General features: G+C 35.4%; 1 protein-coding gene and 1 long non-coding RNA gene across 7 annotated transcripts in view; one reads left to right on the forward strand and one right to left on the reverse strand.

The window, feature by feature from the left end:
• The window catches only part of CDADC1 (cytidine and dCMP deaminase domain containing 1), an 86,089-nt gene that overhangs the window by 57,387 nt on the left and 14,767 nt on the right, over positions 1-13,935 (reverse strand). For 4 of the 5 annotated variants that reach the window (XM_077158207.1, XM_077158204.1, XM_077158205.1 and 1 more), the window contains exons 4-6: positions 11,797-11,974; positions 7,280-7,849; positions 2,272-2,321 (exon numbers count right to left, since the gene is read on the reverse strand). In XM_077158207.1, the coding sequence (XP_077014322.1) occupies positions 2,272-2,321; positions 7,280-7,849; positions 11,797-11,974 (798 nt within the window). Of the gene's footprint in view, positions 1-2,271; positions 2,322-7,279; positions 7,850-11,796; positions 11,979-13,150; positions 13,217-13,935 lie in introns of all 5 variants that reach the window. The other variant, XM_077158208.1, reaches the window with a different exon arrangement.
• LOC143681299 (uncharacterized) lies at positions 1,488-13,362 on the forward strand. Of its 2 annotated transcripts, none has more exons than XR_013174523.1 (4): positions 1,488-1,668; positions 9,951-10,158; positions 12,962-13,078; positions 13,158-13,362. It is a non-coding gene; the product is annotated as an uncharacterized LOC143681299 (long non-coding RNA). The 2 variants fall into 2 exon arrangements; XR_013174524.1 differs by having other exon boundaries at positions 1,490-1,668; positions 9,951-10,038.

The following is a 13,935-nucleotide window of genomic DNA, read 5'->3' on the forward strand; positions in this document are numbered from 1 at the left end:
GTGCTACAAATGAGAATGCAATAGGATCTACTAGCAAAGGAAAATATCCCAGTAGAAGTTAACAGTTTGGGGAGATATTAGTAGTGTCAAGAGGTATTTTGAAACTAGAATCCATAAGACTTGGTGATTGATTGCATGTGTGATGTAACAGGGAAAGAGATGCACTGATGAAGGAGTAGGTTAGTGGGGAAGATCCTGGATGTGTTGACTAGGTTCAACTTAAGGGACCTCTGAATCAGCCAAGGAAACAAATTACTTGCTATAAATTCCACAGAAGCAAAAGCAAACTCCCTATTCATATTTCAATCAGTTACATACTTACTAAATATTTCTTGATTTCATGCCCTGCTAACCCAGCCCCATAATCCACAGCCTCATTCATTTTTATTGTTCTCCATATTTCTTATCTAACTCCACTTCAATCTTTTTATAATGTAAATCTGATCATTCTCTTGCTTAAGATACTTTCGGACTGCATTGTCCAATACAGCAGTCACTAGTCACATGTGGCAATTGAACACTTGAAATGTGGTTAGTACAACTGAGAGTAAAACATAGAGGATTTTGATTATTTAGTATTCCCCCAAATAATGCAAAACAGTTCATTAGTAATGGTTTGTATTGATTCCATGTTGAAATGATGTAAATTTTGGATATATTGGATCAAATAAAATATATTAAAATTAATTCACCTGTTCCTTTCTATTTTTTAATGTGGCTCCTGGAAAATTTAAATTATATGTCGTTTGCCTTATATTTCTACTGGTTAGAGCTGTGCTAGGATATCCTACTGTCTAAAGGATAAAGTCCAAACTCTTTACATGGTGCACAAAGTCCTTCACAGCCCAGCCCAAGTTTTTGCCTCTCTACCATACATAAGGAAGGTGGCCTCCGACAATGCATTTTGGCATTGTACCCCTTTCTCTCACCCGCTATCTTTGTATGTTACACTCTGTGCCAGTTTGTAGCTATTATGTACCCAGAATAGCCACACCCTTCTTCCTGATCCAATCTTGTGGAGGCAGCCTTGTGTTTCTTTTAACACTGATTAAATTGCGTAGGGCGGAAACTTTGATCGGAATGTTTCCATGGAGATATGACACACCCAGTTGTGGGTGGGAACTTTTGATTAGATTGTTTCCACGGAGATACAATACACTCAACTGTGGGCATGGTCTTTTTTTTTTCACATGGGCAGGCACTGGGAATCGAAGCCGGGTCCTCTGGCACGGCAGGCAAGCATTCATTCTTGCCTGCTGAGCCACCGTGGCCCGCCGGGCATGACCTTTTGATTAGATGGAGCTATGACTCTGCCCGTTTAATGTGTGTCTTGATTAGTTTACTGGAGTCCTTTAAAAGGGAAAATATTTTGGAGAGTGTTCAGAGCCAAGAGAGTTGACAGAAAAAGCAGATGCCTAGACACAGATGTTTGGAAATGTAGAGCCCAGCAGACATCGCTATGTGCCTTCCCATGAGATGTCAAGCAAGCAAGAACCCACAGTTTTGCCCCAGAGAAATTACATGAAGGTCCACAGTTGCTTAGAGAGGAAAGCTCTGGAATCAGAAGCTGAAAGCAATGGAACTGGCAACATGGAACTGGCAACAAGGACAAGCAGAGCCAGTCACGTGCCTTCCCTTGTGACAGACATCAGCCTTTCTTGAGTCAAGGTATCTTTCTCTGGATTCCTTAATTTGAACATTTTTATGATCTTAGAACTGTAAACTTGGAACTTAATAAATTCCCATAGAAGAGCCATCCCATTTCTGGTACATTGCATTCCAGCAGCTTTAACAAACCAAAACATCCTTCTAGACCCACTAACTTGCTTGCCTGATGAACTCCTCCTCAATCTTCAAGAGTTACCTGTACCAAGTTACCTCTACCTCATCCCTCCAAACAGAGGCAAAGTTCTGCCTCTCGGCTCTCCTGGAGTCATGTTATATATACACTTATATATCAGTCTCCTTTTCACTCCTCTGTCTCCACAACTAGACCACAAGGCCACGAAAAACGGCAAATGTGGTCCTTAAATCCCCAATACTCATTGTACCCCAGAGCCTACCCTCACGAAGGTGTTTAATAAACGTTTGCTAAATGAGTGAATCTATCTAGAAAATTGTCAGGGGAATGAGAGCATGTCTATAGAATTTAATAAAGGACCGATATAAAAATATTCATCCCAATGAGTCAGTAAAATGTAATTCCCCTAAGACTGAACCATGTTTAAGCAAAATCAAGGTTAAATGTTTAAAAATTGTTTTCATACTTACAGATTTCCCTTCTGCCCAAATGACTGCTCCAACTCCTGTCTTATGATCCTCTGAAAGAGACATGACATTAAACTTAGTAAAAATCAAGAGTCCTTAGTTGCAAAAAAACATTTTTCCAGAAATAATAAAAACATTTTTTTCTATATACTTCATAAATGTAGCAGCAATTGTTGACAGCATCACTGATTACAGAAAAGTATTTAAATACATGCTGTAAAGTTTGGAATATGGAAACTAGATACCGAAGAACTAGACAGTGTCCCCAATGACCCAGGTACAAATGATCATGGTGAGGGCACTGCAAAGCTGTAACCACAACTGAGTGCAACTTCACTGATTCTCCACTAATAAGTCAGTTTCTAAATCACACCTTCTAACAGATGAAATCGATGATAATGGAAGTTTCTAAACTAAAAGATTTAGTGTAATAACCATTTACACAATGATCAAATTTGACTTCTTGCATTCTATACATTCAAATCATGGAAAATACATTTTGTGAAAATGTTCCTGCTAAGAAAAATGTTCACATTCATAACACAAACATGTACAAATTTATATAGGCTTTTACATATATTTCTGGAAAGTATATGTGAAAGGGATTTTGGTTCAAAAAAATTTTTATTTCTTCCCTGGCCTTCAAAGTTTCCTTTGGTGGGTAGGGGAGCCAGAATGCTAACTTTAGTGATATCATGCTCATTTCTAAAGCAACTGGCAGAAGTTATAAACATAAGCTTTTAATGTCCCTGTAAAATCATAGCCTTTGCAACAAGGAAAGCTGTTCTCCCTAAAAGCATTAATCTGAAAAGAAAATAGAAACTCAACATATTAAGCATCTACTTTTCCTTCTATTCACACAAGTATGAATTTTAAATTTCTTAGACTAATACACATTAATTATGAAAATCACATTATTTATCACAATCTTAAGGAGGTACATTTACACAGGAAAAAAACTCTCTATGAATTTACCTTAGGGCATTACATGGTGGTAAGGATTAAATGAAACTGTGGCTTCACCCTAAAATTTCCTAAAAGTTAATCCTTACAAAGATAACAAATTTTACTTTTACTAGGAAAAGTACAAAAAAAACAAACTTGTGCCACTACTCATTTTTACAAGTAAAATAAGTTAACTTTTAAAATATTCTTACACAAAGCTCAGGTTTGCAAAAATTATATATGAAGCATTCGTAAATTTATTTTAAGTACTTTTTAAAAAACCGTTATCTCCTTTTTACCCTAAAGGTAAAGCAGATAAAATCTCCCATTCTAGATGAGAAAAGAGACACAGAGAAATTAATTTAGTCCTCAAAATTTAGTCCTCCAGAACCAACCTATTTGTCTTTCCTCCACCTCTCCATTTGACACTAAAAGTTTCAAAATCAAGATTTTCATCTATATACTCAACAAATTTTTATTGAGTGCCTAATATGTGCCAAGTACTGTGATAGCAGTGAGGGACCAGGAAGTGCCCGGATAAAGGGCACAATCTGGTGGGAAGGACAGTAACAGACACAAGCAGGCGCTTAGAACATATGTATGCTGCATGGTACAGGAAAGGAGCATGATGCTGAGATACAGACTACATGGGAAAATTGATTTCTAGAGAGTGGAGATGGTCATGAAATGGACTGTGATGTGCGCAGAACTGGGTTCCTTCAGAGTTTAACATGAAGGGAAAGAATAGAAATCCATGACTTTATGCCCACACCTAAAACAAGTGCATAAGATATTTCCCTGCACAACCAAAACCTTTATAGTAAGTAAAATTGTACTTAATATATGCAGAAAGTGAAAAACTGAAACAGAAATTCTTCATATTAAGAATCTACTTTTTCTACCATCAACACTAGTGTTTTGTCATATGCTCTGTTTTTAGTGTCAGGAGCCACTTTTTTAGTTTCAGCCTGGGGACAGGCTAAACCTTGTCAGGAGGAAAACAATATGATTTTCCATTAGCATGCAGCTCTACTGGCTAGCAAAGGTTGGTTACACCGTGAGAATATTCTTTACTATGTATCTTTAAAATGCGGAATACCTTTTCATTCATATGAAACGGATCAGATTTTGGCTATTCTAGGTGAGGTAACTTCTCAAAAATCTTTTCATTTCTATAATTTTTACAGACATTGCTCCCCATGATCTAGTCATTATAAGGCTTTCTCTGTACAGTTCTGAAGAGATGTCAACTTACAATCACTGAGCCACATTCTTGGGTCACTGAAAGTCAGAGGATAAGTGTTTGCCCTATGATTCTGGAGCACAGGCCTGGTTATCTGAGCCCCTGAATTTGGGGTTATGTGTTTTTCTGAGTGAGAACACTTGCTTCAGAAGCATTGGGATGCCTGTTAAAAATGTACCCTGTCTCCCAATCAATCAACCTCTCTGAGGGAAGAGGAGCAGGGCTTGGAAATCTATATTTCTTTCTACTAAGTGTCCCACGTGATTCTTAGGCATACTAACATTTGGAAATCAGGGTGTTATGATTGGAAAGTTAACTTGATCTTGGCTACTCGAACTTAATCTCATCATCAACACTGTGGTCCACAAGGAAGACATAACCCCTCGCTTTGGAAAACACCCAGTCAATGGTATAACAGGACACAAAAAGAGATCAAACATCAATACCTAAATCAGGTAGAGAAGATGAGAAGTCCTTCTACTTTTTTCCAAAAAGTATCTTCAAATTTTGTCACTTTTTTTTTTGCTACCCCCAAAGCATCCTAAAAACATATTTTTAATGACATTTCTGTGAACCCCATGTATTTATCATTCGAAAAGCAAATATGAAACACATATTTTCAATTAGTCTTAAAACTCCATTAAGAGGTTTCTAAACTCATTTTAATCATATGTATATTTTTTAATGAAATGTTCCTTCATCTTCCAATTAGAGAGAAATAAAGTTGTCAGAACTGAATAATGTGAAATTAAAAGCTTCAGTAATTAGAAGCACACTACATCATGGGTATATCTACCTTGATTATTTTCAATGGTAAATATAGATCGCCTAGTTCACTGCCTGATACATGATCAACAAATAAATGCTATTATTATTTATCACCATTGCACAATGCAGCTCCAGAATCCCTCATATCAAGTTTTCTCAACAGTTTGGTACAAACTTATTTGGGGGCAAAACCTGACCTGAATTTTGCTAGCCCTTAATTCATCATACATTTCACTCCATGTTATTAGTGTGTTTGATGACAGGGTACTTTCGCACACCCCATCAGGAGTGTTGAGAAATATGCAGTACATGCACCGTATTCTTACAAAATCTGAAAAATTCTGAATTTCTTTTCATCTGTCTCCAAGGATGTAGGATAAGGATAAGGGACTGCGAATCATTTATCTTTGTATGAGATTCCTTTTATCCATTCAATACACATGTTGCTTGAATTGATGATAAAACATGGTGTCTTCCCTGAAAGAGCTTGCAGTGTAATGGAATGCATGACAGGAAAGTCACATCCTGTACATTTGGGTTCTAGGCTCCCCAAAGTCATCCACAGGCAAAATTAACCTTGAAAAATCTTTTATATTTCCTAGCAAGTGCATAAGCTTTATATATAAAACTCAGCACAGCAAATGCACTTATAATACAAATACATGAAGTCATGTAGAATACCTAATACAGAATATATATGAACATTTATATTTACATGTGCATTCTGGCACATCAGCAGGGATCCCCTGAATCCTAACCAGCAAAGGAGTAGGAGTACATTATAGCTACAATAGGGGCTCTCATTTTTTTGTCCTTCTAAAATGGTGTAGAGAAAAATACTTTATAATGCTGGTAGAGCAAATAGACCAACATCAAACCCATGATACAGAGTAATTACATTAAATCAGACTTCTACACACAATACAGCTGTTTGAGGCATAAAGTCTGATCCTGTAGTAGAGTCAAATTCTTTAATAAGAATTGTATGATTGGGCGGGCCACGGTGGCTCAGCAGGTAAGAATGCTTGCCTGCCATGCCCGAGGACCCAGGTTCGATTCCTGGTGCCTGCCCATGTTAAAAAAAAAAAAAAAGAATTGTATGATTAACGTTGTTGAATGTAAGAATCACATGCAGAATTTTTTAAGAACATAGGCCTACACTACACCCTTAGAGATTTTAATTTAGTAGCACTAGGTTGGGGTCAGATATCTGTATTTTCTACAAGTTTTAACAGTGATCCTGATATGATGTCAATTGTGAGCCTCCATTCTACAGAATTAACTACAGTCTGTAGTCTTTGATTAAAATATACTGCAGACAGTTGGCATCTTATGGACCTTTTCTGAAAAGTTCTCTTTCCCCTTCTTTCTTGAACTAATTCAAAAATCCTGCTTATAGCCTGCTTCTTACTGTTTCCCTGTCAACATTTTTTTCCCCTCATTTCAAAGTTGCACTTTAAACAGTGATTATGATTACATTTTGAAAAAAATTACATGTAAAAATACAGTTCCATAATTGGAAATATAGATGTCGTTTTTTTATCACAATAAAGAGAATTCCAATTAATATTTTCCATTTTCACATACACATTTATATACAACTTAATAATGCAAATGTTTTGAAGACATACCAGCAATTGGAAAAACCTGCGATAACCATCATTCCTTTGACTATGTTATAGTTATTTTGCACTCATTTTTATGTTTTCGTTAAATATTGAAAAATGCAAAAGAAAAATGATTTTGTTCTCTCTCCTTCCTTTTTTTAATACCCTCTCTAGTGAAAGGCTCAATGAGCAGTAAAATGATAAAAGCAAGAGGCAAAAAGAAGGGTCGACATAACAGGCTCTGATTTGTAAATGCACTGCTGGATACAATGCCACAAATCCTAGCATTGCTATAAGGAAAGCATTATCTATTTGAGGGTCTCACAAATTTCTCTATCTTGTATGAACAGTAAGTGAACTCTACTGCAGATGAGACGGACACTTTACTTCTAAGACAAACACAACCCAACCAGGCAGTCCCCGTTTATGAACTAAGCATTTAACTCACCAGTTCGATATGCCAATAACCTGGCCTGAACCATGCAGTGCCTTGCAATTTCTTGTGGCAAACTCTGATTGTGAATTTCATTAATCTGTTCTGGATTGCTACAATAAAATCCGAAGTGCTTAAAGTTGGGCACACTGGAAGCTACTGTGGCCAAAAGTAGAATGAGGTCTTTCATGTTTTGTCTTAGATTGCTAAAGTATGGGTTTTCACACAAGTTCTCCAAACCTATAGTCATCAGTATCTGCTTATGCATTTCTTCATTTGAAACCAAAAATAACATTTCATATTCTTTTATTCTTTCTTGTTTACATTCAGAATAAAAGTCAGTATTAGCATCCGGCAGTGATTTTGTAATTTTTTGAATAAAGTCACATTTGTAAGAGGTTTCCTCTACAAACTGCACCATATAACACACCAAAGGTTGAAGTAAAACACACACATGGGCTCGACTGTTTGACTTCAATCTTTCCACTGCTTTGGCATCTAACTTTGCATCTTCAGAACTGGAAGCCTCAGTAAGCAAACTTATTTCTGGATCAGCAGGCCAATAAGAAATTCGGTTAACTCCAGCTGAAATACAAAATATGAAAAGTAAATTATCTGATACAAGCTGAAATTTTGTTTTTTTTAAATAAATCCATCATATCACTGCAGATTTGGATGGCTTAACATAACAAATGTTCATTATCAGGTCACCTGTAAAATGGCCCATGGACCAAATGCAGCCACTGTTTTTGCGCAACTTACGAGAAGTTTTTACACTTTTAAATGGTTGAAAAACACAACCATTATTTTGTGATGTGCAAATTATTATGTCCATAAATAAAGTTTTATTGGGACACACGAGGCCTATTGTTTATGTATTGTCTGTGGCTGCTTTTGCACCACAGTAGTCACACAGCTGCAACAGATGCTATATGATTGCAAAGCCTAAAATAGTTACTGTCCACCCTTTTGCAGAAGAAATTTGCAGACCCCCAACATAGCCTATGGGAAGGCACCATGAAATCACCCTGGTTATAAGAGTGTTCCCAAAGCTACTGGGACTGCAGCTGAACCCTACAAGAGACCAAATCGCTGCTTTAACGATTGCTTAGTCTACAACTGGTGGTGTTCAGAATTTTATATTTTGAATAAACAATTCATCCATGTATTAAAAATGTTCCTGTGTTAAGCATTCTTCTGTGACATTAATAGAAAATTCTAAACAAACAAAAAGTTTATGCATGCATATGTTTAGTGCAGCATTATAATAGTAAAATTATAGAAAACCTGAATGACCAAAACTGGGTAATACTTAAATTATGGTCCTCCTCATAATAAAATATTAGTTATCAAAAATGTTCAAAGAATTTATAATGTAGAAAAAGTCTCGTCATGTGATGTGGGGGCAAAGTTGGGTAAAAGTAAATTTATTTTAAGCCTACACAATTAAAAACGAAACAAACTAGAGGAAACATTTTTCAATGTGACCAAGGAAAGGTTAGTAATCTTTAATATACAGAGAAGTTTTCAATTTATTAAGAGCACATATTGACAAAACAACAATACCTCAAGAGTAAAAAAATATGGAGTTTACAAAAGAGAAAACTGGACAATATATGAAAAATATTTTAATTTACATTTGAGGTTGAACAATAACATATTTTCACCTATCAAATCAGAAAAAATTTCAGCACTACCATGCTGAAGAGGACAAGGTAAAATGGGGTAGTGTCATATGCTGTCAGAAGGGAAGGGGTGGGTACAGAGAAGGTATAAAGTGGTAGTTAGAAATAAATTTGAGAATATCAAGAGACCATTTGTTAAAACATATTTAATAAGCAAGTTGAATTTACAGAAAAAAGAGGTCTTTCAGGCCCTGGCACTCTATTTGATTACATATACATATTCCCATGAAGGAATGTGAGCTCCTAGGAATGAACCATGTTTGGGGTTCAATTTGATACCCTCATCACCAGTGCCTTAAGCATAGTTAAGTATTCAAGTGTTCATCAAATTAATGGGTATTTTAACAACAAAGAGACTTTGCTATTATCTAATTTCAGCAAAGGAGCAATTTTTTTGTGTGTGATAGTGCCCAGAAGTGAAGAGATAGATAGAAGGCCCAAGAGTGTTCTACAAACTAAAAGGTCTGAGCGGACCCAATGTGCACTGGCATTTCTTCCCTGCTACTTCTAATTCATTACAGCTTGAACGGCAAAACAACTTTGAAGGCCTCAAAGCTTCTATAAGAATGTTTCCTCTGGCTGCATTTCATCTCCCTTCTTTTGGAGTTCTCACAGTCCATTTCCGAATCAGTGGTGAGGGCAATTCTAAGCATCTTGGTTGCTCCTAGTAATCCTGATCCAGGAGAGCAGGAAAGGAATAATCTTTAGTCAAATGTTCACACACCATTAGCAGATGTTTTTTAACAGCAGCAAAAATTTATCAAATTTTCTGGTCTCAGGACCGCTTTACAACTCTCTTTGCTTTATGTGGATTATATCTATCAATATATACTATATTTGAAAATTAAAACAAATTTTTAAAATATTGATTTTATTATTTCAAAAATAATAAAAAACCTATTACATATTAACATACCACATTTTTAAGAAAATTTACTGTATTTTCTAAAACAGCTATAAAAATTAGTGAGAAAAATGACATTGCTTTAAATTTTTTGCAGATCTCTTTAATATCTGGCTAAAAGGAAGACAGCTGGATTTTCGAATCTGCTTCTGCTTGCAATCTCCTGAGATAATGTTTTTATTGAAGTATGTGAAAATTATCAGATATGTTTGAAAGAAAAGGCTATTTTAACAGCCATTTCAGATAATAGTACATTTTCTTCTTTGACACTACACAAATATTCAATGAGGGACAGTTTCTTAAAGGTTAGTTGCAACGTGGTTCTGAAACCATATCAATGAACTTTTTGTTCTGTTTCATCTGGAAAATATTGGTTTACTGATTTTACAATATTAAGAAAAATCATATTATGGCATGTACGAGTTTTTTCTTTTCTCTTTTCTTTTCTGGAGAGATTCAAATATTCCAAAAAATGATCACAGTGATAAATGCACAACTATGTGATGATATTGAGAGCCACTGATTGTAACCATGTCAAAAATGTTCGCATGTCAAGAATGATTGTATGTCAAGAATGTTGGTATGTCAGTTCATTGTTTATAATACAAATATTAAAAAAAAAGAGAAATCATATCCATTAATCTCACCACTAATCTCATCACAAGAGTCTAAGTATTCAGAAACTGACAAGCAGAAGACAGTGGATACAAGTTTTCCAAAATTCTAATTCTCACTTGAAAGTGGAAATTTTATAATTTACAAAAAAATAGTCATTTTTCCTTGACATGACAACTTTACTTCATTTTTAAGAAAATGTCTGTCAAATATCAAGTCTAAATTAACTATAGTTTGCCAGTTCATGGCATTCCATGAAAAGAAATGGCTAAGTCAGTTCACAATCCAATCACACAAGAACATTTCCTTAAGGCAACTGCCACACTTTGGTGCTTTATGTACACATCCTATTGCTTCACACAGAATATTAAGAAGATGGGATTTAATAAAATTAGTTGTTTTCACTCTTTCACCAAGGCCATTCTTAAGTGCAGGTGGTTTTTCTCTGCATGCATGCAGGGGTTGCAGGTGCACTCTGGCCCCACTGCCATGATTCATGCTGTATCATCAAGAGTTCACCCACCGTTGTTGGAGTAGCCCTTGTGTAAATGTGGTATTATCATGAACATAGTTTCCACCACTGTGCCACAGAAATGTCTGCTTTGTGGTGAAGTAACAATAATAGTGACTGTCCATAAAGTATCTATACCATGATACTTTAGTATGAGATCAAGTAACTACCATCATGGGATTACACCACAAAAAATATCTGGTATATTAAGCCACTGAAATTTTGGGATTTATTTATTACAGAGCTACATTGGAAGTTATTTCACTAGTGATACAACTGAGGTCAGAATACACGTCTTCCAACCCTTATTATAAAACTGTTCTCAGACAAATACTATAAATTCCCAATAAAGCCTTATCCACACTTACTGTTGTGGGTTGAATTGTGTTCCCCCCAAAAGATATATTCAAATTCTAATCTCCAGTACCTGTGAATGTAACCTTTTTGCAAAAAGGGTCTTTGCAGATATAATCAAGTTAAGATGAGGTCGTATTAGATTAAGGTGAGGTCTGAGCTAATGACTGGTATCCTTATTAGAGGGAAATTTGGATACAGACACACACAGGGAAAATGCCATATGATGATAGAGGCAGAGACTGGAGGGATGCATCTACAAGCCAAGGGCATGCCACGGCTTTCCAGGAGCCACCAGAAACTAGAAGGGGCAAGGAAGGATTTTCCCCTGCAGGCTTCAGAGGGAGCTTGACCTTGATTCTGGATTTCCAGCCTCTAGAATTGTGAAAGAATATATATTTGTTTTAAGTTACACGGTTTGTGGTACTTTATTATGGAAACCCTAGGAAACTAATAAACTTACCATTTACAATCATTTTCAAACAAGCAGAACATGGTTTTCTGGAAAAATAAAGATCACAGCTTTTCAGCCTTGACCCATGTTTAATTAGAGCAATTTGCCCAGCATGTAAATCTTCACTAGAACAGTGGAGACCAACAATTTTCATGTTTTTCACCACCACAAGACCAGTTCTCTTCACCTACGTTAAACACAAAACAATAATTCATTAGTTAAAATACTTAAGATCATATCACAGATTATACTTGATTTATAAACAAAATGAAGTTTTATTTAGTCCTTTATCTGAACTAAACAAAACTTCTTTGAACAAAAGCATGTGTGAATAAAAGCATGTATCTCCTAAGATTCAAAAAAATTTCTGATAGTGTGGATTTCATACCAGAAATGTTCTAGTCCGAGGCTTTCTTTACCAAACAATTAAGCATGCAATTACTATTCATTTGTCTTGTGAATAATGAGTACATTTCAGCCTAATAAAGGGTAAGGACCAAGTCGATTTGACTTGTTACCTGTAGCATGTAGTCTAGGACTACCTGGTGTTAAGTTTCTAGGTGATAATAAGGACGAACTTCGAAAACCTCTGATTTGACACATGGATAAGTAAAGGCCAGAGTGTTTACGTGACTTTCTGAAAGATCCACAGATGGTAAAAGAAGAGGTCATCTTAAATTTTAAAATATTTAAAACATTGACTATACGATATTTCTTAATTCCTTTCTAAAAACTGGCTATACCAATTTTTAGCAATATGGTAGTCTAGACTAATTGTGGTTGGGTCCCACCTACTGCAAGTATATAGAAATGCTAGATAAATTATATTAAAAAAATGTTTTAAATGAACAATTGAATTCAAAAGGAAGGAAGGCAGATTCTTAGGTGTCAGAAAGAAAAAGAGAACTCAAAGCCAGAGCAATAAGCTTGAGCTATCTTAGTAGTACTCTATAGGTAGGGCATTGGTCTGACCCAGATTTAAGCCCTAGAGGCTGGGATTCTACAGAGCTCTACTGACTCCTTAAGTCAAGGTTTTCTATTACTTTGAACATCCTAACTTATACAAAAACTAATTTTAAAAAAGTTTATATAGAAATAGTAATATCAGATAAAACAGATTAAGGTAAAGATCAATTCTAAGTAAGGTACAAAATAGTCTATACTGTTTTTGCAGGTGAACGACTGAAGCAAAGAACATAAACCTAATCCTTAGGTCCGGCACTGACTGTTGTAATATGAGGAAAACCTGGGCTGAGGAAAAAGTACCTCATCCCCTTCCTACTGCTCTATGGTAATCTACAATAAAACATATTTGAAATCATTTTACAGATTAGACTAAAGCAATATTAACTAAAATACTCATCTCTCAGTTTCAGATGTCAGTATAAAATATGTTGGAAACTATGGAGAATAATCCTTTGTGAAATGCCTAAACAGATGGAAAAGAGAAGGTTTTATGGAATTCCCTTTCTAAGTCAACCAGCCATCTCATAATTGTAAGGATGTTTAAAAGGAAGAAAATCTTTCCTTTACAAAATATGAATTAAAGAATGTATCTAGCATACGAAAAATCTATGTACCTTAAGTTTAAAAATAAGTTTTTAAATTTCCTTAGATTTGTGAACTCTTTTCTCCCTTTCCCCTCCCTATCCCAAAATTTCTTAGTTTCACGTACCTCAAATGCAAAGTTAGTTATAAAAGTCACTTTGAAAAATAACTGATGTGGCCTTATCAAAATAGCACTAGAGCCCATTTTATTAAAATGAATCATTTGTGACAGGTGGAAATGGTTGCAATTGGATTTTTTTTTTTTTTTTTTTTTTTTGGCACAGGCAGGCTCCGGGAATCAAACACAGATCTCTGGAATGGCAGGTGAGAATTCTGCCACTGAGCCACCGATGTCTGCCCTGCAACTGGATTTTAGGTTTAGATTTTATAAGTAAGCAGAGAGAAGAAATGAAACCACAAATGAGCAGCATTCTCCTCAATTTATTTTTTAGTAGTTCAATCTTTTGGGTCAAGTTCATATATCATCTTAACACGAATTTTTTTTTTTATCTTGGAGAATAACTAACTTGTAATGTTTTTCACTTTCCTTCTAGCTAAAGCAGAATATTAAGTTTGAGAGACAAAGATTTTTCCATCCCA

The sequence above is a fragment of the Tamandua tetradactyla genome, chromosome 4 (assembly GCF_023851605.1).
Source record: "Tamandua tetradactyla isolate mTamTet1 chromosome 4, mTamTet1.pri, whole genome shotgun sequence".
Taxonomy (NCBI): domain Eukaryota; kingdom Metazoa; phylum Chordata; class Mammalia; order Pilosa; family Myrmecophagidae; genus Tamandua; species Tamandua tetradactyla.